The 23,632-nt window shown below is 34.8% G+C and overlaps 1 protein-coding gene across 9 annotated transcripts in view; it reads right to left on the reverse strand.

Annotated features, from left to right (window-relative positions):
• FRYL (FRY like transcription coactivator) overlaps positions 1 to 23,632 on the reverse strand; it is a 252,923-nt gene that overhangs the window by 180,207 nt on the left and 49,084 nt on the right. For 3 of the 9 annotated variants that reach the window (XM_043448228.1, XM_043448221.1, XM_043448220.1), the window contains exon 1: positions 7,044 to 7,840. The exons of 1 other annotated variant lie outside the window; for it this stretch is intronic. In XM_043448228.1, the coding sequence (XP_043304163.1) occupies positions 7,044 to 7,245 (202 nt within the window). In that variant the 5' untranslated portion in view covers positions 7,246 to 7,840. Of the gene's footprint in view, positions 1 to 7,043; positions 7,841 to 10,981; positions 11,113 to 20,977; positions 20,983 to 23,632 lie in introns of those variants that run through there. 5 more of the 9 variants (XM_043448224.1, XM_043448223.1, XM_043448222.1 and 2 more) reach the window with 3 other exon arrangements.

Raw genomic sequence — 23,632 nt, forward strand, 5'->3', positions numbered from 1 at the left:
CCACCTCTTCTTAATATCTTCTGCTTCTGTTAGGTCCATACCATTTCTGTTCTTTATTGAGCCCATCTTTGCATGAAATGTTCCCTTGGTATCTCTAATTTTCTTGAAGAGATCTCTAGTCTTTCCCATTCTATTGTTTTCCTCTGTTTCTTTGCACTTATCACCGAGGAAGGCTTTCTTATCTCTCCTTGCTATTCTTTGGAACTCTGCATTCAATGGGTATATCGTTCCTTTTCTCCTTTGCCTTTCACTTCTCTTCTTTTCAGAGCTACTTGTAAGTCCTCCTCAGACAACCATTTTGCCTTTTTGCATTTCTTTTTCTTGGGGATGGTCTTGACATCTGCCTCCTGTACAATGTCACAAACCTCCGTCCATAGTTCTTCAGGCTGTCTGTCTATCAGGTCTAATCCCTTGAATCTATTTGTCACTTCCACTTTCACTTCCCTAATAATGTATAATCATTAGGGATTTGATTTAGGTCATACCTGAATGGTCTAGTGGTTTTCCCTACTTTTCTTCAATTTAAGTCTGACTTTGGCAATAAGGAATTCATGATCTGAGCCACAGTCAGCTCCCAGTCTTGTTTTTGTTGACTGTATAGGGCTTGTCCATCTTTGGCTGCAAAGAATATAATCAAAATCTGATTTCGGTATTGACCATCTGGTGATGTCCATGTGTAGAGTCTTCTCTTGTGTTGTTGGAAGAGGGTGTTTGCTATGACCAGTGTGTTCTCTTGGCAAAACTCTGTTAGCCTTTGACCTGCTTCATTCTGTACTTCAAGGCCAATTTGCCCATTACTCTAGGTATTTCTTGAATTCCTACTTTTGCATTCCAGTCCCCTATAATGAAAAGGACATCTTTTTTGGGTGTTGTTTCTAGAAGGTCTTGTAGGTCTTCACAGAACCGTTCAACTACTTAAAACTCAACCAAAAAGGATTTGGATTTTTATAACAAGTGCTACATTTTGATTTGTTCCTCGTAGGGAACTATGCTGAACACCTCAAGAGAGATATACCAGCATTCTATTTAAATGTTTATATTCCATGAAGTCATTAACACTTTGTAATGAAATGAAAATGGTATCTTAATGTGAGTCTCAATTGTTTTTGTTAAAGTCATGTGAAACAGCTGTATACTTAATCAGCCTACCTAACCAGAGTGTTGTAAAAATAATTATCAACTGTTCATTAAAGTGCAACAAAGGATCTGAAAGAGATGCAGACACATCAAAATTACAGTATTTTCCTATTGAAATATTTCTCTTAACTAAAATGAAAGCACCAAAAGAAAAAAGTATGTGTTCCTTAGTGGAACAATCGATCTTGATAGATATACTAGTGTTTTAAAAAATATTTCATACGTAAAGATTAAAAAACATCAAACACTGCCACGAGTGTTTGATCTAAGTAAAAGGACAGGGGCATGACTGTATTACTTGGTAGCCAAGAAACCTCAAATAATTTGGTTAAGCCTCCCTGAACTTCTACAATTTTGTGCTACAACGTATCTTACAGGGTTTTTATGAGGACTCAGATAACATCTGCTTGCTGCTACTGCTAAGTCGCTTCAGTTGTGTCCAACTCTGTGTGACACCGTAGACAGCAGCCCACCAGGCTCCCCCGGCCCTGGGATTCTCCAGGCAAGAACACTGGAGCGGGTTGCCATTTCCTTCTCCAATGCATGAAAGTGAAAGGTGAAAGTGAAGTTGCTCAGTCATGTCTGACTCTTTGTGACCCCATGGACTGCAGCCCACCAGGCTCCTCTGTCCATGGGATTTTCCAGGCAAAAGTACTGGAGTGGGTTGCCATTGCCTTCTCCAACATCTGCTTATTTAACCAATATTTATTGAGCAACTATTATATTCCAAACCCTGAAACACATCAGTAGACAGAGCAAAGACCATGCTCAACTTATATTTTATTTGAGGGGAAAAAGAGAGAGATATGCACTAAATGGGTAGACAAATGAGACCATTTAAGTAACTGGTAAATTAAAGCAAGAAAACAAGACCCAGAATAATAAGGTGCTCAAATATGTTGATACATACTCAGTTCTGCTCAATGTCTCATTATCTCTGTTCTTCATGAATTATAAAAGTCAGCCATAATATATTTACTCTCACTTATTCTTGACTATAAACAGAAGGAACAACAACAAAATTAAGGTTGATCCCATCTGAATAAAAATAACCGAATCCTGGAGATACAAGGATTTTGCAGCTGTTACAACAGAAGCCTGTGAAAACACATTGCGTGATTCTTAGGATCTGACTCATAACTATGCCTAACATTCATTCTCCTTCAATGGTCAGACAACACTGTATGTAGTATATTCTGAACCAGTGAAGGGCATTTTCTCCCCACCAACTCTTATGCCTGAAGATAAATATTAATATTAGTAGAATTGGCATGAATAATATCTATCAGAAAATCTGCCTTTTTAGGACTCTACACAAAAAGTATATAGATATTTGAGGATTTATGAATAATACATAACATGAACACAGGAACATCATAATTCCTTTTCCTTATTAAGGAAATAGGTTAGCAAATAAATGATTTACTTCTTTACAACAAATTTACAACATTATACAGCCATATAAAGTAGAGTCTCTTTACTGTAAATTATAACTGTTAGCTAATCATTTAATCAAAAAGCTCCATCACAGTAGGAATCAGGAGGGAAAAATCAATAGGTCCACTAAAGGTTTCAACTTAAACATAAAACCCATGTTGACTCCCGAGCTTTCTGATGGAGTGCCAAGTCCCTGTCTCTTAAGGTGAATTTGCTGATTACTCAATTATTGTCTTTCTCGTCTAGATTCCAGTCCATGTACATCACCTATGATAACCCAGTCTCAATTTCTTCAAAGTGGAGTGGGAAGTTAAAGGGCCCTAAGGGCAAAATCCTTCTTGAACATTTCTCTGACCTATGTGTAATTTAAAACAAGTTTTCTTGAGGAATTCACTTCTGTGGAGTATGACCAAAGTATTCAACTTTGTTTATACCAAAATAACTTTCTTTTCACTCTCAGATTTTCCTGAGTTATGTGATACCTAATTAAAATACATGATCACAATTACAAGTATAATTGGCATAAACAAGTTTGGTTGAAAACACAAGTCTTAGTAAGCCCACAACTAAACTTGTTAGGAGCAGAAGTGGTGGCAGGGGATTTGAACGGTATACAGTGTACTACAAGCAATTGTTAATATATTCTACAGAGAAATAAAAGATGTCAGGTAAATTCAGTGGGTTGTTTGAGAATTTCTATCAACTTTCAAAACATCAGGTTAGTTAATGTTTAGAGAAAGTTTAAAAAATGAAAAAATTTATCAAAAGCAAAGAAAAATGTTCTTCAAAATATCAACCCCTGCAAACATGCATATTTTTGTTAAAGAAACCATAAACATCTATAAATACTTCCGGAGTTAAAAGACACAAGGTCAATTTCTATATACTGCAAACTTATTCTCAATTTGTCCTCTCACAAAAGTACAATTATCAATCCATATGACTGATCCAATCCAAATTCCTTAGAAATAACTTTTTTGATTTTGAATGAACAATGAAAGATGTTGGAAACAATGGACCCAAGTACAAAGCTATGAGATTACATACCAGTTTTTCTCTAAAAGAATACTTCCTTCTTTGCACTACCGATATGAAATCTCTTCATACTCTTGGTTTCTCCTTTCATTAAATAAGCAAAACTGTAACACCCTTTAGAAGAACTGTACCCAGTTCTTTGCATCACCTCTGAATAAACTATTGCATTATCTCTATCCCAGAACCACCAGCAAACAGGAGGTAAAATTTACCCATGCTGAGTTGCAAGTAATCAATGTGTAGACTGGTGTTAATCATGTGCAATAGACTGGTGTAAAACACAGTATCGAATTTTGAGATTAAGAAAAGGACTTTATCGGTAAAGTGAAATTTAAGAAACCAAATCTTTTTGCAGATATTGCCAAAGAAATCCATTAAATTAATTTTAATAGTCATTTCCTAAAGTTGAGTTTTATTTTTGAAGAGAAAAACGAGGTAAGAGCAATTCCTCAAAGGACCTGTAGCCTCTGAAACATCAAACAACCGATTCTTCAGTTGTTTCAGTTCCATAATTTTGCTTTATTTTGACTGATTGGTAAAAAAGATATACAGTAAAGAAAGTCTTTAACTGGAAAATTGAATTAAATTGAATTAATTTTTTGCAAATTAATATAAATTATAAAATCTCATTATTATAAATTAACATATTATAAATTAACATTGTTATAAATTAACATATATACTATGTCCAAAAATATGTAAAATAGTCTTTTAAAATAAAAAAGGAGCCATATTAAACTAACGGGCATAGGATATTACATTTAAACACAGGTCCCACCACAGGAGAACAGGGCTCAGCTGAGATGCCCCGGCAACCCTGCACATCTCCATGTAGGTGGGCATTGAGGCTTGACTCCAATTCTACCCAGGTCTTGGGAAACTGTCCCATGATTCCTCCTGGGGCAGGGGGAGGTGAGGCTGGTGAGCAGCCTTTGGAGGCATCTTCTTATCCCTATCTCATAGCACGCCTGTTTCTCTTCCTTCTCCAGACTTTCAGCTGGGCATGTGAGTGAGTTTCCACCCCTCCTCACCATGCCCCTCTCCCCCCACCCAAAAAATAAAATAAAATAAACACAGGTCCCTTATATATGAGTCTGAGCAAGCTCTGAGAGCTGGTGATGGACAGGGAAGCCTGGAGTGCTGCAGTCCATGGGGCTGCAAAGAGTCAGACAGACTGAGTAACTGAACTGAACTGACAGTGAAGAAACCAATTAAATGATTCAAGATTGAAAGCTGGAGACTAAATTTCTAATAACATAAATAACTGCATATACTAATATATTCATATTGCTTATTTACGCATATCTACATTATTAAACACAAGACTAACTGCTGAATGGTTCACAGATTTTAATTGAAATTAAGAGTCACTTTATTTTGGGGGCTCCAAAATCACTACAGATGGTGACTGCCGCCATGAAATTGAAAGACACTTGTTCCTTGGAAGAAAAGCTATGACCAACCTAGACAGCATATTAAAAAGCAGAGACATTACTTGGCCTACAAAGTTCCATCTAGTCAAAGCTATGGTTTTTCCAGTAGTCATGTATGCATGTGAGAGATGGACTATAAAGAAGGCTGAGCACCAAAGAATTGATGCTTTTGAATTGTGGTGTTGGAGAAGACTCTTGAGAGTCTCTTGGACTGCAAGAAGATTCAACCAGTCAATCCTAAAGGAAATCAATCCTGAATATTCATTGGAAGGACTGATGCTAAAGCTGAAACTCCAATATTTTGGCCACCTGATGTGAAGAACTGACTCATTTGAAAAGACCCTGATGCTGGGAAAGACTGAAGGTGGGAGGAGAAGGGGACGACAGAGGATGAGATGGTTGGATGGCATCACAGACTCAATGGACATGAATTTGAATAAGCTCCAGGAGTTGATGATGAACAAGGAAGACTGGCATGCTGCAGTCCATGCGGTCGCAAAGAGCCAGACACGACTGAGAGACTGAACTGAACTGAATGAACTGAAGAGTCACTAACCTCGCCTCCATTTTATACACTCAAATGAGTGAAGAGTATAAAAAAATTAACTTCTACTACCAGTACATTCTAGACATCAATATTTATTTCTTCTTAAAAGTTCCTTCTCTTTTCTTCTACATAATATTTTAACAGAAAGTATGGTTTCCCCTAAATATGACTCTATTTTTCAAACTGACAAGAAATAGTGTTAAGGAGAATACAAAGAAATAGGGATACTGCCCTGGGGAGCTTAAACTGAAATACCTTTGAAAGGTAACTTGCCACGGTCTATTAAAATTTTCAGTGCACATAGAAATTTATACTAAGAAGCAATCATACAAAGGCATAAAGTAATACAATAAATGGATAATAAAGTAATAAAAAATAAATGGATATTTATTAAATAATTACTTCTAATAATTAACAACCAAAGCCACTCTAAGTGTTCACCAATAAGGGACTGATTGAACAAACTATTGTGTCACACAATGGAGTGCATAGTTTAAATGAGACAGAAAAATGTTTATGATGCATTAAATGAAAAAGCAATTATTGAAACAGTTTAGACAGTAAATATCATTTTTAAATTCAATAAATAAAATGCATAAGTGCATGTTAAATACACATGGAAAACAGCTGTAAGAATATATATCAAACTTCCAGAGGATTTAGAGAAAATCTTTTCTTTCTACTGAATATTATATTAATTTATATGAGCAGTTAAGTATTCCCTATAGTAAAGATAAATAATCATAAAGAACATTTTAATATCTTAAAGTGTTTTAATCAAAATATTAAAGCAGGCATTTTTCATTATCTTCCTAAAGATTTTCTTTTTTTAAAATATTTTCTATCTACTATATGCAACTCTGATTTTTCTCCTAACACATGAGTACCATGCTCTCAAACTTTAAAATGCATTATATTCAACTTTGCAGAATTATGTGAAACAAAGGTACTGTGACACAAAATAATCATAATTATATTCAAAGTTGTGGGATTTTTTTTTTTTATAGTTCACCTCAAATACTCCTTATCTTTTAGAATAAAAGAATGGGACTTTTTTAAAAAGTGATTTCTGTAGCGATAGATAAAACTCAGTATCTTCTTTTTCACTTATGTGTCCTACAGTTTGCAACAACATTTTTGTCAATAAGCATAATCAAAATATTTTCCACAATCACTAAACTGTTAACTTCATTAATGGCTTTATCTTGATCTACAGCAATCAATATTTCTCCATCTAAACTCAAAGCAATCAATATTTCTCCATCTAAATTCTAAGCAAAATTTCTGATACTAAAAATATTTATGCCAACTATATATTTACTCTATTTAAAATTTTTTTAATATTTAAATTTAATTTTCAAATAAAGATTTATGCTCACTAGAATGCATACTTGTAAAAATAATTTTACTTTTCTAAAATACTTTTTATTAAAGGATTGAAAACACATCTTTACCTAGTTGTTGATGTTGGTGTTTGTCATAATGACTGTGGCAGAAATGGATTCCACCTTCCTCATCTATTGTCTTCGCTGATGAAAGCAAACTGAGACGTTTCAATTTCAGTAATCTTGGAGAACTTTCCTGAAAACTCTCTCCAGGGCCCAAAACCGTATCTCCCAAAACAACAGGAGGAACAACTCTTTTCAAAAAGTCCATATTAAGGTTCTTCTACATTACTGGACCCACAAGTACACAGAAAGGTATTTGTACCAGCTTCCTCGATGAGAAGGTAAGGTCCACTCTTTGTGTCAAAGAGCAAAAAAAACGTCATGTGAACTTAGGTGGGTCAACTACCAGCTGTTCTGAAGCTGATTTTTAGGACATTTGCTGTTCATACTGATAAGAAGTCAAACAGCTACCAACTGTGGAACTGCACTTCATATATACATATACAAGCACATGTACTATGGGTGGTAACAGCAATATTGAGACTATAAAATGTTTAGCATCCATCTGTTTTAACGTTTAGACTTTGAAAACCTACACGGTGATAATGTTAGGACAAATTTACTTTGGTCTGAGGTGTGTCTTACTTTTAAACACACTTGACAGCTGAAATGTGAAACAGTAACTTGAATTCAAAAGATAATTCTTATCATTCTGGAAATTCACTAGCAGACTGCAGGAAGATCAAGTTTTATAGAAGATGAAAAGAAGTAATTTAAAACTATACTGTATTATAAACATCCCAGTGTACTTTTATTTTTATTTTATTTTCTGCTGCTGTGGTTCTGGTGGTTGTTTCATTTAAAAGTTTATCTTTTCTAATACATCTGTGGTGGTGGTGGTTTAGTCACCAAGTTGTGTCCGACTCTTACAACCCCATGGACTGTAGCCTGCCAGGCCACTCTGTCCATGGGAATTCTCCAGGCAAGAATACTGAAGTGGGTTGCCATTTCCTTCTCCAGGCAATCTTCCTGACCCAGTAATCAAACCCAGGTCTCCTGCATTGCAGACAGATTCTTTACCAATCTGTACCAATGTACTTTTAGACACACACCAAAAAAACTTCTTCATTATAATCAATCATAAGTTATAATCTTAAAATCATAAGTTATCTACAGTAGCAAAGGAAATCTTGGGATGAATTAATTAAAAAATTTTGATAATTTAAAATATATGAATCTAAGAAAATTGAACAGTTTAAAGTATAAATATTTAATTCAGTAAACCCAGTAATCAACCTTACACAATTTATTTCCAAATAACTAAGCATCCTATTAAATATTTTAAAATAGCAAAAGTAACTAATCCTACTGCCTTATCATAATCCAGAAGCATGATAAAATGTGCCAGTGAAAGGTACTAAATAAGACTTTGTGCACTTTAATATCTTCTTTTCTCCCTTTCTTTGCCTGCCCTCGGGTGGAGTTACTAAGTGACCAAGAAAGAAATGAAAACAAACAAAAAGGAACAGATAAGACATAAACTTCCCTAAGTAGTCAAATTGATAACTTTGAAGGATACACATTTAAGAGAGAAAAAAAAATCTGATTCATTTAGTGAAACACAATCTTTTTCTTCCACCACTCAGTAGGAAGAGAATGATCTATTAAAAGATGAAGCATAAAGTTGTCTACATAGATATCAAGGAAATTGCTGTAATATAAAAACAAGTAAATTTCTGGTCTGAATTGTGATGTGCTTAGTCGCTCAGTTATGTCCGACTCTTTGCAACCCCATGGGAGTATAACCCGCCAGGCTCCTCTGTCCATGGGGATTCTCCAGGCAAGAATACTGGAGTGGGTTGCCATGCCCTCCTCCAGGGATCTACCCAACCCAGGGACTGAACCCAAGTATCCAGCATTGCAGGCAGATTCTTTACCATCTGAGCCACCAGGGTCTGAATAGATGAGTTTTTAATCCTTAACATTAATAATGAAGTCACTTATTCTCTATTTCATTAATTTAAAAGATATGAAGTAAAAATCCTCTATACATAAAGCATTATATATTATTAAGGTTCAGAGGAAATTTAGAGGATTTATTCATGCAAACCCTGTCTCATGGAATTCTACAGTAAAAAGGAGGGGAAAAAAAGGAAGTCAATAAGGAACTCAAGTTTCTTGCCCTAAAGCAAGACTATACCAAACTAGAAAGAAACACTGACTTAAAAAAATCCTTCTCAGAAGTAGATTCTCTCTTAACCCTGGAGCACAGAAGGATAAAAATTCATGTGTGATCATCCTATTGCCAAAATACTGCAAACTGGTCAGAACATAGCCCACACCCTTTAATAACCGAGAAGTTATCACTGTATCTTCCCAGGCTTTTATTTCTGTTTCTTCCATCTCACCTCATCCATATATTTTAAACCGAAGGACAACTGGCTTATAATATTATATTAGTTTCAGGTGTACAAGATAGTGATTCGACATTTTTATACGGCTAATTATGAAATGATCACCATGGTAAGTCTAGTTACCACCTGTCACACACACAGCATTACTACAATATTACTGACTATATTCCTATGTTATACATTACATCTCCATGACTTACTTTATAACTAGAACTTTGTACCTCTTGATCTCCCTCACCTATCTCACCCATGTCCCCACGCCCTCCCCTCTGGCAAGCCCCTGTTTGTTCCCTGTGTCTATGAGCTATTTGTTTTATGTGTGTTACTTTTTTTGGTTTTGAGATTGCACATATAAGTGAAATCACATGGTATTTGTATTCCTCTGTCCGACTTACTTCACTTAACATAATACCCTCTAGATCCATGCTGTCTTTTTGTTTGTTTCCTCTTTACTGATATGGTCTCTTGTTCTTTAAAACTTAGTGCAAGTCCCTCAGTCGTGTCCAGCTCTTTGCAACCCCATGGACTATACCCAGTCCATGAAATTATCTAGGCCAAAATACTTAAGTGGGTAGCCTTTCCCTTCTCCAGGGGAATCTTCCCAACCCAGGGACTGAACCCAGGTCTCCCGCGTTGCAGGCAGATTCTTTACCAGCTGAGCCACAAGGGAAGCCCAAGAATAGTGGAGTGGGTAGCCTATCCCTTCTCCAGGGGATCTTTCCGAGCCAGGAATCAAACCAGGATCTCCTACACTGCAGGCCGATTCTTTACCAACTGAGCTACGAGGGAAGCCAGCACATTGAAACTTACATGTGTTGTTTTTCTCAGATCCCTTTGTAGGTCTTCCTTATCTGTGGAGCCCAGGAATACAGTAACATGCAACAAACACATGCTGATTACGAGTGCAAGTTACCTTCATGTTTGCTCATGATACACAAGACAACCACACATGTCACTGTTAACCTCACTGTTCTAAACTGCACTTTCAATTGGAAAAAGAAAGGGCAAGGATTAGGTGTTACAGGAGAGACCACAAGATTTTTCTCAGATTTCCTTCTTTCAACAAATGTTTGCTGAGTAGCTTCTTTAATAGCCTGTGCACGATGCAAATGCACTAAAGGTTTATCTTCATCCCCAGGAAGCTTAACTCTCAAAACTACAAAACTCCCTGTTTGCCTTGGCCAAGGTTTTGTTGAGCCTGCAATATGCTTCAATTTCTTCTGTCCAATAACGTCCTTTCTTTACAGGTGTGGATTCCTAATAAACATCTAGGAGCCAAAGGAGCCAAACTCCTTTTCAGTGTCAGCTTTTGGAGGACCCTCCCTGAGAAATAACAGCGAGGGATAAAGCATGGGCCTGCAATATCCATTACTAGCTGAATCTATGATGGCGAAATGCCATAAAGCTATTTCTAAGATCTTTGGTTGATTATCAAAACTTTGAACTCTTGCTATAATGGTTAAAGAATTAAGAAATTATAACAGTTATAAATTATAACTAACAGGGCTAGTCATTCAAAGACAGCATTTAAAAACCTTTTGAGACCTGTAAGTCACTATTTCGCCTTTAGAATATTTATTATAATCTTACCGTAGAATTCAAGACAATAATTTCTTGGTGGTAAACTGGATCATCTAATCCTGGCTGTGGGACTCTTGAGCAGTTTTGAGAGTTAAGCATTTAGGTGTTAATCATCCAAGATCAAATAAATGGCTTCAGCTCTGAAGAAAAACAAAATATGAGATTGATACATTAGATATGTTTATAATAAGTGCATCTGTGTGTGACTCACATCCACCATTACTTATGAATATTTTATATTGCAGGGTCACTAAGTGCTACAGTTATCCTCTTTCAATTAATGTTGTGTTATGTTTTTTCTAAGTTTTTATTATGACAATTTTCAAACTAATACAGAATTATCGAGACTATTATGATGAACCCACCCTTATCAACTCATGGCAAATCCCATTGCATTTACATCTCCACCCACCCCTCAACCTCCATCCCACCACTCTGGGTCATTCTGAAGCAAATTCCAGGCATTATACCACTTTATCTATAGACTATTCTGTATGTATCTTTCTAAGATAAAGATTTGCTTTTTAAACATAAGGCAGTATCATTTTAATATCTACAATTAATTCACAATAATTTCTTTATTACATCAACTACCAATCAGTGCTCATATTTCTCCAACTGTCTCATAAGAGTCTAATTCAGAGCTAAACAAAATCTATACAGGCAATTGTTACCGGTTCTCCTAAATCCCTTTTAACCTACAGTTGTTTTTTTTTCCCTTTGCCTTCTCCTCTTTGCAGCAACAAACAAAGCTTTTACTAGCCAAAAACTGAACAAATACATCAATACCCTAACTGTTCAATAATAAATTAAATCCATTTTCATTTTATTCACCAAAATAATCAGATTTGCAAAACAGTTCATTCATCCACTAGGCTAATATTATCCCATCTGCAGAGAGTGTTCATGGTGTACATTTTTCAAAGTCCAACTATAGTTAACTCTGAGCAGGTCCTGGCTTATGAACTACTATACCTTATACATAATTTGATGACTACTAAGAATGAAACCAGTGACCAGAAGGAGTTATCCTTTAAGTGCATATAAGGCCTCAAATGCAATCATACACATTTCATGTTTTTAGTACCATGAAAGGTTGTGCATTTTTGACAGTTAAATAGGCCACTTTTTTAATTTGTCATTGAACCACAAATCAACCTCATTTTAAATCACATTCTATTTCTTGCTATTTTCCTGTTTAATTAATTAAATTCCCAGCCCAACAGAAAGAACTACTTCCTAAAATATTAATTGTGCACTTAAAACTTCTTAATCTGAAATTCCTTTAGCCAAGTTAGAAAAATATAAAAACATTTCATTTATTCACAAGCATAATCAACTAAATTATGACTAAAACCAAATCTCGGGAAGCCCCAAAACTGGTAAATATGAAAATACTAATTTAATATAGATGTACTTGTTCATAATCAATTATCATTCAGACTTATGGAATTTTTAACTGCCCCACCAAATATTTCTGCATCTACTAACAACATGGTATCTAGAATCCCGCCATAACTTTTGATACTTTATCTTAGGTTCATGGAATCATTTCTCCCTCAAAGCAAATAAAGCTTATGTGACAAACAGCATATCATTTCTTGCCTAGAGTGAGCAGAGCAATCATGTACTGCTCTGTATTTAATGAAATTTATACTATTTTTGTTTTGTTCAGGGGTAGTTTGGAGTTTTTTGTTGGTGGTGATGGGTTTTTTGGGGGGGCTGGGGCACGTCAATTGTACTTTTATCTTGTCTCCATATAGACTACCTAAAATGGAACTTTTATTTTCATTTCACTTGATTAATTTGGAGAACAGTTTATCTATAAGAAGAGTAATTTTGTTCTAATGAGGTGGATGAAACTGCAGCCTATTATACAGAGTGAAGTAAGCCAGAAAGAAAAGCACCAATACAGTACACTAATGCATATATATGGAATTTAGAAAGATGATGATGATAACCCTATATGCGAGACAGCAAAAGAGACACAGATGTATAGAACAGTCTTTTGGATTCTGTGGGAGAGGGCGAGGGTGCGATGATTTGGGAGAATGGCATTGAAACATGTGTATTATCATACGTGAAATGAATCACCAGTCTAGGTTCGATGCATGAGACAGGATGCTTGGGGAGGGTGGCCGGAGGGGGTTCACGATGGGGAGCCCACGTACACCCGTGGCGGGTTCATGTCAATGTATGGCAAAACCACTACAATATTGTAAAGTAATCAGCTTCCGATTGAAATAAATAAATTTATATTAAAACAAACAAAAAAAAAAGAGTATTTTTTTGGGGGGGGTTCACATTCCACAGCATGTGTGTCCTTAGTTTCCCGACCGGGGATTGAAATCACACCCCCTGCACTGGAAGGCAGAGTCTTAACCACTGGACCACTGGGGAAGTCCTGAAAATAATAAATTTTATTACTGCTTCTATACTACTACTTCTGAGATGGTCAAGGTCAGAGAGGTTAGGTAACTGTGGTCATGGTAGGCACGTGACCAATCCTGTTGGTTCTTTATTTTAAAAGAATACGTTCATATTTAACAAGAGTGACTTAAAGAGGTCAGGTGGTATTTGACAACACTGAAAAGAAGACTAGAACAGTCAAGTAGCACAAGCTCGAAAGAGTCAATGCTTTAAATCAGCAACAAGACTAATGATCTAGAAACTTCCACGTGTAATAAAGAGAACGGTGGCCCAGCTCTGGTGCCTGGAAGGATTCTCAGATCAAATGAGGTCCTTCAGGGACAACCCTGCTTCACTTTAGAAAGTAAAAGAGAAAGTTGAATAGGTGCTCAGGTAACATATTAACCTCATTTCCTTTCTGAAAAGGATTACAAGAATAACGAAGAAAAGAAATGCCACAAATCTAATGTACCCTAACTGTAGCAAAACATTTAACATAAAAATCTCCGACATACATTGATACAGAAAATTATAATCTTAAACGAACAGAGCAGAAGTTAAGAAAAACTGAGTTTCAGTGATGTTCAATTTAAGTACTCTCAATATTTACAGGCTTGGAATACTTCATAATCTGAAAAGGAGAACAAGAAGCTATGGTTCCAAGCACAAAGTAGATTTGAGCTTAATATAATAAAAAGAATAATTTAATGATTATATAATTCATTTAAAAGCTGCTTCATAAAGAAATGGAGTTCCTGTTGAGTTTTTAGGTAAAGATTGTTAGAAATGCTATAGAAAGGGTTATACACTGAGTCAAAAGACTAAGCTAAATTACTTCATAGATTCCAACTTGAAATCCTAAATTTCACTTTAATCCTAATTTTCACTTTGTACTTAGACACTTGAATACTGGAAAGTGTGGTGACCTAAAGATTCAATCATATTTCAACTAAAGAAAGAAACCACAATATAAGATATGAAATCTATAATGGAAAACTTCTATCTATTAAAATTATTCTGGGAATACTGGAAGACCTCTTTAAATGATGCAAAAGGCCAAAATGATGCAATGATATTCAAATAAATTAGAATAATCATAGTTCCTATCTATAATGGCAAAGTAAGTATGGAAAATAGAAAATGAAATAATTTTTTTAATCCACCGAAGATTATGGTAGATGTGAAAAATCTATGCACAAAGAATCAAGTGTAGGCAGCAAATAATTACTCAAATTATCTTTTTTGTCTGACAAAAGTTATTAAAATAATTTATAGTCATCCCTTTAATTAAGAAAGAAAATTAATGATTCATAAATCAACACTGACTCCACTGCACTAATTTTTCGAAATTCATTTTTTCTCTTACTTTATAAATGTTCTAATTTTTACAATATTTAAAACAAACCTGCATTTTAATCTTCTGTCATTCTTTTTAACCTACCAAATTTAAACTTTTAAGAAGTATGGAAACTTACGATGCTGACTAATGCAATCAGGGATTACACAATATCACCTGCTAAAAATGCTGTATAATGGCACTGAGCTAGAATAATTGGGCTCACTGCAAAAATCTAAATCCTTTGCTGATAAAGCAATGTTCTCTGCAGGTAAATTTTTCTATATTTTGTTGATTTTACATTTTTAGCAAAAATAGCAGTTATTATCATACTACTTGTCTTAATGAAAACAATTAGGAAAATTTTCCATTCACAAATTCAGGGAAGCTTTCTATAACAGTTTCATTCACTGCATCATATAGACACAGCCCCAAAGTACATTTTCTGGTAAACTGGTGAATGAACATGTATTGTTTAGAATAATTTTCCTTTTACTTTCTACAGCATTACATTTCTTTAGTATTTCTTACCCATTCAACAGCATTTCTGTTGGCACAGGAAAAAAAAAAAAGAACTAGATCACAAAACTATCATATAAGTGCCTACCTACTCATCTAGACTTAAATAAGAAGAAAATTTTTGGACAAATGTAGAAACAGCCCAGTAAGACATCACCTCACTAAATGTGGAATTTTCTCCCATTCCTAATTTCTAAAAATCCATTGCTGTAACTATGTATGCCACACATGAATTTATAAAAATCATACCTTTAACAAATATTGAGTAGAACCATGTGCCAAGAATCAGGGACAGAGGAGTGAACAGAACAGACAAAAATCCCTAGGCTCACAGGGCTTGCCTTCCAGTAAGGAGCTTGAATTTTTTATAGTCCTTCCTTTGAGAATCTGAAAAAAGTGTTGGAGGCCTCTCCTTCCAAAATGTAAACACAGCTAATCTTGCAGGGTTATGAACCTCTATAATCCAATTACTAATTATGGATTAATCCCTGATAGAAACCCTCCTTATGCTTACTTTCTGTCTGCCATTTATAGTTCATAGTGTCATAATTTTACTATTCACAATATTAAGAAGTAATACAGTCATCCTTCTGTATCCAGGAGGTAATGGTTCCAGGACTCCTTGTGGAAATCAAAAGCATCAGAGGTTCAAGTCCTTCATATAAAAGTTTACAGAATGTATAAATAACCCATGCAAATCCTCCTACATGCTTTAAACCCTCTCTAGATTATACAATACCTAATACTACATAAATGCTATACAAATAATTATAAATAAAATGCTAATTCTGTGGTGAGCAGTAAACTCAAGTTTTACCTTTTGGAACTTTCTGGAATTTTTTTCTGAATAATTTTAATCCAAGGTTGACTGAATCTGTAGATGTGGAAGATATAGAGACGGAGAACCGACTGTGCTTTTTCTTACCCATTAAAATACTTAAAGCCGTCAAATTTCAATAGAATGTGTTCTATTTATTCTATTTGTACCACAAACAAATTTCTAGACTACTGATAGAGAGTATCCTTTACCAATCTTGGTTTTTCCAGGAGAAAACTGATCCTAACCTCTTCAGTAACTTCATAGGTAAACTTTCTGATTTCATTATTTACTCTCTGGACCTTCTTGAGTTAAAAATCCCACTCCCCCTGCTCAACTCTTCAGCTGAAGTGTCCGTAGAAGTCATCCACAGTTCTTGCAAGAAGATATATATGCTCAAGAGAAACCACAATAAAACCTTAACCTTAACGGAAATCATCAATTACCCCCAAATTTTTATTCTTGCTTTTCACAAGAAGAGAGTGACCCACTAATAAAAAGTTTTTTATTTAAAAATACAACATCTAAAACTAAGGTTATTACTGTCTCTAAGCAATGTCTTATACTTTCTATACCTATAATTTTTTAAAATTATACATTGGAAATTACCTAATTATGATCCTAAGGTCCTAAAATACCAAACATTAAAGAAAATTATGAAAACATGATGTATATATTTTACATGTTATATAAAACAACTCATAGTAAAGAGGTCTCAAGGCTAATCCAAATTTTAAGTTATTCAGAAAAATGAAGAAGTAGCTAGGCAAGATCACACAGCAAATAAATGGCCACAATTTCATCTCCAAAGTGTGTCTTTTCTCTTTTCCTCTGTTTATAGTCTGTAAACTTGAGAGGTCTTGCTTTTATAAGAGCAGCTATGAAAGCACAAACTCCCACTGATGTTTAGCTGACCTATTTCTGCGAAATTTATAGCACCAAAATAATTTCTCTAAATTTAAGTAAGAATGATCATCTGTTACCTGCAGCCTCATAAACTGGATCAAAAGCCTTTAACATGTCTATGCTCTTTGACCCAATAATTCTACTTCTAAATCTTTTTCTAGGAAGATGATCAGAAATGCAGACAGATTTATTCACAAAGGTATCATTGCACTATTATTCCTATGAGCAGAATACTGTAGGGAAGGGGCAGGAAAAAGACAATAAAAAAAAAACCAAATCATGGTATAGTCACTAGATGAAATGTTATCCATCAATTAAAAATCATTTACTAATATGCCATAATATTCACTATATATTTTTAAGTAATAATTAGAAATCAAAAGTCTTTATAGTACCTTCGCAATTACTAGAGATAAAACTACATTTAGAAATAAAGAATAAACTTATAATAATAGACTCAAATTGTCAAGGCAGTCAATGTCTCTATGCCCATGTCCTCATTTATAAAATAAAGATAATAAAAACCTCTCACGGAAAAAAAAAAAACAAAAAAAAAAACCTCTCACGGCTATCATGAGAATTCAGCTTTTTGGATGAAAAGTGCTTAAATGGTACTTGACATAAGTACTCAAATGTTACTATTATTATTTACTAACTCATATCCCATATGCTGATAGACAAAATCTGCAATACTTCCAAAAAAAAAGAAATGAAGAAATTAAGCTGCTCATAATTCTAATACCAAGAGAAGGCCACTATTAATTCATGTAAATATCTGGGTTAATTTTTCTCAGATCTTTTAACATGCATTCAACGTTTTATACAATTGGTGTTAAGTTTTACTGTTTCTACTGGTTACAAAATACTGTAAAATTTTATAAATATAGTATGTGCATTTCATTATTCCACGGGTATTGAACATAAGGTTCAGTTCTTCACTCTATAAATAAAACTGCAATGAATATCCTGATTGGCAGTCTTTATACACATCTTTGATTTTTCCCTCAAGAAAGAGTCTAAAATCAGAATTTCTATCTCAAATGGTATGAAATACACTTGACCTTACTCCCTACTGACCTTTATAGAATGTAGATACATACTAAGTGTTCAAAGCTGCCAATTTCTCTCCTTTCTCCATGGGTACTTCAAAGTTATTAACCGGCTTTTTCATTGTAACTTTTCTGCCTTGTTTTGGTACAATTGCTTTTCAAGTGTTTCTCTTTCTCCACTTATTCTATTTAAAGAAGTCCACTTTTCCCTTATATCACTCTAACATCCCAAACACAATTTGAGTATTCATAACTTCAGTACATTCCTCAAAGAGATTCTTAAGAATCTACTTTGTATGACTAGAAATAGAAGTCCCTGTCTTTCAGAAACACATCCTAAAATATTTACAGATGATCTGTATGACAGAGGAAATGCATCAAAGTAAGTGGGAATTGGGGAAAGGGAATGGACAGAGTTAACAAAGAGCTGATCAATGCCGAAGCTGAAGAATGGGCATATGAACATTCATTCCACTAATCTCTCCGTTCAAAAATTTATCATTATATTCAAATATCAAATACAATATTTCTATAAATATATAAAAATGTTTATATAAGTTTTATATTTCATATAAATATTTAAATATTAAACATCTTCAGGGAAAATTGTTTTTAAAATAAATCTTTAAGAAATAAACTACAATCTACAAAACAATTATATACTTCTACCATAATTCAATTATAAAAATATAATAAGACCAAAAATATTTAAGTCAAATTCAAAAGTGAAGTCAACAACTACAGTATTTAGAATCTCTCAATTACACTTGCCAGTAATTCCCACAGATAATAACATACTACAATGCCTTTTTCCAAACCATGGCTTCAGCATACCATGCTGATTCTCCAAGACAATATTAGTATTTATATTGTGCATTACAAGAACACAATTATGCCTCTGTATGTGCCCACATGAATATTTGATAAGTAGTTTTATTATGTACTAGTATTAAATAATCCAAATTCTCTTGGTGCTTAAATCACATCTTGGTACCAAGCTGGGCACATCATAAACAATACTTGCAGCTTAATAGTTAGATCCACCAAAGTGTTTATTTCTACCCAGAGGCATGCAAGCAAGACCAGTGTAATGCAAATACTACCTCGCCGCACATCTTTAGTACTGTGGGAAAATGTCACCTGTGTATATTTCTAACTATGTAGAAAACACTTTATCTTGGAGTCAGGTCATGATAACAAAAGAGCATAGCAAAAAGAATTAAGTAACATATCTAGCAATAAAAGAAGGAAATGGCAACCCATTCCAGTGTTCTTGCCTGGAGAAACCCAGGGACAGAGGAGCCTGGTGGGCTGCCGTCTCTGGGGTTGCACAGAGTCGGACACGACTGAAGTGACTTAGCAGCAGCAGCGATAAAAGGATCAATGGCTGTTCCCTAAGTTTAAAGCAAGGAAGAAACAGACTAGACACATGTTTTCTAAACTCTTCTCACTGCAGTTAAGAAAAAAAAAAAGAATTTTGCATAAATGAACTTTTAATAATTTTATATAACAAGTCAATATAAATATACCCACATGATACATTTGATACATTTGCAATACACTTTAATAGCCTCCCACCTATTTTTTAAGTGTTATGCTCTAGTCACAACCCACTAAAATGATAATCTCGACTTCATAGTTTTAAATACTGAACTAAGAAATGGGCCTGCAAACAAAACAAACCAAAAAATGGCCTGTAACTCCTCCTGCTTACCAAACAGAGCAGAAGAATTCCTCTCAACCTCGTATAGAAAATAGCATCAGTACTCGTCTGGGAGAATGGGGAGCAGGATGCAGGAGACACTGAAGTGGGCAAGAATCAAAGGATTGCTGCTTAAACACATACAACCGCCCCCCCCCCCCCACCCAAGAGAGGAGAATCTCTCAAATCTCTTCCTGTTCTAAAATTCTGTGCTTCTGAGAGTTGGCACTGAGACTATGAGTCCCTAAAGAGCAAGAAATTCATTTTATATCTCCCACAGCACCTAGCAAGCCAGTTTTCATAAAAATAATAAAGTACGAAATAAAGATTAAGTTCAACTTATAATATGCAAAATAAGCATAAATGTAAAGGTTTCTGTCATTTAAATGTATGTTTTCCACATTCTATTAAATGTAAAATCAATGCTATTGTATATTATTTACAAACTCATAAGCATAAAATTGTTAAAATATATATACATATCGTGTAGCAGTATACATGTGTGTAATAGATTAAAATACATGTCACAAAAACTACCATTAATATTCAAGCTACTTCATCCATAAAGGTATTAAAAACAATTCACAATAAAATAAAACTCAGAATCAAATCAAATTACTAACTTTTAGTTTCAATAATGTTTTTTTCCCTGCATCCTTAATGATACAATTAATGAACAAAGAAATAAGCAATGGCCCCAGTATAGAAGAAAAATAACAACAGAGTACTCGAAAATGTAGAACTTTCATAACTCAACCACGATTTTTAGCATTCTAAAGTCTAACAGTTTCAGGCTCAAACAGTCTCCTCTGCTTTTGTCTAAGAAGGAATAGTTTTCTCAAAAAAAAAAAAAAAAGTCAATGACATTGTAGACTTTTCCTATACACAATAACTTTCAATAAACTATGATGGCTTATTTTAAGTAGGGGAAAGATGAAAAAGGAGTCTATGTATGACTTCCAATTTTAAAGCCCAATAAATCCTTTTACAAATAAGGACAATAAGATCAGCCTTTATCCCTTTTAAAATGTTATAAAATGACATATGATGCAATAAGACACCTTTTTCACAACAACCTAAAATTTTAACACACCTCTTGATTTCTTTCCATAAGCTTTAGCCCAAATTCCCATTTCTCCAAGGTTCTGAATTAAATTTGAAAAAAAATTTAGAATTTTACCAAAATTAACATAACTTCTGATTTTGAAGAGGAAAGTATTTACAAATATGTTTTTGTTACTTAAAAGTATAGTGTATTTTAACAGACCAATTCTAAGTTTGCAGTTCTAGTTAACACTTCTTACTTTTTCTTGGATTTCTGAATTTTAACTACTACTAAAATTAAACATACCTTTAAAAACCTTCATGGATAAAAAAACTTGAATTGCTCCTTGAAAGAAATAAAGGAAATCGAGAATTTGCACTGGCAGCCGAGAAAGAAATAAGAATTGGAGTACAGGGTTCAGGGCAGAATGAGCCTCTGTAGAGGTTTTTCATTGAAGAATGAGAGCACCTGGAACAATAACACTGGACCAGTTAATGTTGAGGAGTCGCCAAAAGCCACAGCAACACAGACACTTCACACTTCACACAGACTGAGGGTCCACCCTGAGCTCCCAGCATCTGCACTAACACAGACTCTAACACAGATGCACCCGCAACCAACCAGGAGCTTACAGGCCAGCTGGAAGAGAGATCCATGGGACAACCCTTTTTAGATGCTTTGAGAGAAGTTACTTAAATATGTCCAAGCAGCAACTGGGTACAAGGGAGTCACTCATCAATTTAAGTGGAGGACAGGACAGGAAAAGACTTTGCCAAGGAAGTGGTGCTCTCAGCCTCCACTGCCAGGGAGTCACTGGAGCTACAGTCTACAACTCCACGAACGGCTTTTTGCCTCTCTCTGAGGAACTGGCTAGCTGTTGATAGAAGAGCCCGTTAAGTGATACATTAAAGCTTAATAAACATGATTAATAAATATGATTTTTTGCTGTAGGCCTCTGAAACATGACTTCCTACTGTGACAGGCTCCAAAGCTGGGTGCTACCACATACCCTCTGAACTGCAGAGCAATGCCTGGCTTTTATTCCCTAAAGGTTACCCTAGGATTGCCTCCTCCCTGTGTTTATGAAAGAAAGTATTGAGTCAGATAAGATTTACGCTGATTGACAATTCATCTCATTCTAGATATTTATAAAGGATAATAAGCAATTTATTCAGATCAACATTCTCTGTACAGAAAATAACACATTTCAAAGTTAGCAACAAAACAACATTCCAAATCAGTTTGGTCACTATGAATGACCATATAGAACATGCCACAGAGCTTAATCCTTCACATTCCAGTACATCCAGTAACTCTAAAAAGGACTCACACACAAAAAAAGCTCTACCCCACCAATATGCTTTATTCTCCACAGTGATTAAGTCAGTCTAAACAAATCACAAACATGGTAGGGTAGAATTCAGACTTCATTCACTGCACCCTAAGAAATGGTGCCCTAGAAATTGAAATCAATAATAATCACTAATCACTAAGAGCCGCCTATGTATGAATAAAATGGGTTGGGTGCTGAACATACATTACTCCGTTTTAACCCAAACAAACCCATAATTTCTATAAACGTTCAACTGTGCAGCTGTGGAAACTGACAACTAGTAGATAAAATGAGAAAAACTGCACATCTGGATTCTTTTATATTTTAAAAGAATATGTTCTTATACGGAGTCATTCAAGATAAAGTTCTCAAATTAAAACGCAATTATGACTTGAGCGTTTTTATACTGATTCTGAACATTAGAACAAAAGCAAGAGGTCTCTCAAAAAAGGATAATGAAGCCTAATTAACACATAATTTACCTTAAATATTTCATGAAGAAAGAATAAATTTGCCTTACCAAAAGTAAAAAATAGGGAGGAAGGAAGAAATCATATTATGACTAACAAGTCATAGGGATGCTCATTTAAGATGAAATTCAATCCTCTTCTGCTAATGTCGCCCTATTAATTGAAAGGTCCAAGAACAATATTCTAAAGGAAAGTGACATTTCTCTGTCTCAGCCAGAATTCTCAAAATAATCTTTAACCTAAAATACATTTTCCCAAAGATGTTTAACTTTGATAAAGTTAACTTTTAATGATAACTTTTAATTATCACAGTTTAGACAGTGATATGGAGAAGGAAATGGCAACCCACTCCAGTATTCCTGCCTGGAGAATCCCAGGGACAGAGGAGCCTGGTGGGCTGCCGTCTACGGGGTTGCACAGAGTCGGACACGACTGAAGTGACTTAGCAGCAGCAGCAGCAGACAGTGATAACTCAATCAGCTGCAAAATGTTCTGCCCATAATTTGTACATTATAGGGGAAACCGGAGGAAGCATGCAAGTATCAACTGCTCTGTCTATGGTTTAACTTCCCTCCACTCCACTTAAATCACCCTTTTCCTGCTGGGTCCCTGAACGCCTCTTTTCCTTTATTCTTGCTCTACCTTGCAAGAATTTTTAGTTTCTAGCTCAGTTTAGTGGATTCGAGGTCATTGGAATTATACTTTTTGAATGTTGAAGTATTATAAAACTTCCCATAACTTCCCATAACTTCCCAATTCAGGTTATGCTCTTATTGTTAAGAACAATAATACATGTTACAATCATACTAAGCTAGACATAAATGCTAACTGGAAAATATATCAGTATAAAAGTAAAGAGACAAAAAGAAAACACTTTAGCCTTTCCAGAAACCTAACACCAGGTATAGTATAATAAATGAAAACAGACATAGTTCTATGACCTTCACTGAGCCCAACTATATTATCAAGCTAGACAGTGAAGGACACAAACAATGAATAAGACGTAAACCTTAAGAAACTATTTGTGTGGTGTGACTTACCCAGCTCTACAAACCTGACATGGAACAATAGACT

The sequence above is a fragment of the Cervus canadensis genome, chromosome 26, assembly GCF_019320065.1.
Source record: "Cervus canadensis isolate Bull #8, Minnesota chromosome 26, ASM1932006v1, whole genome shotgun sequence".
Classification (NCBI taxonomy): Eukaryota; Metazoa; Chordata; class Mammalia; order Artiodactyla; family Cervidae; genus Cervus; species Cervus canadensis.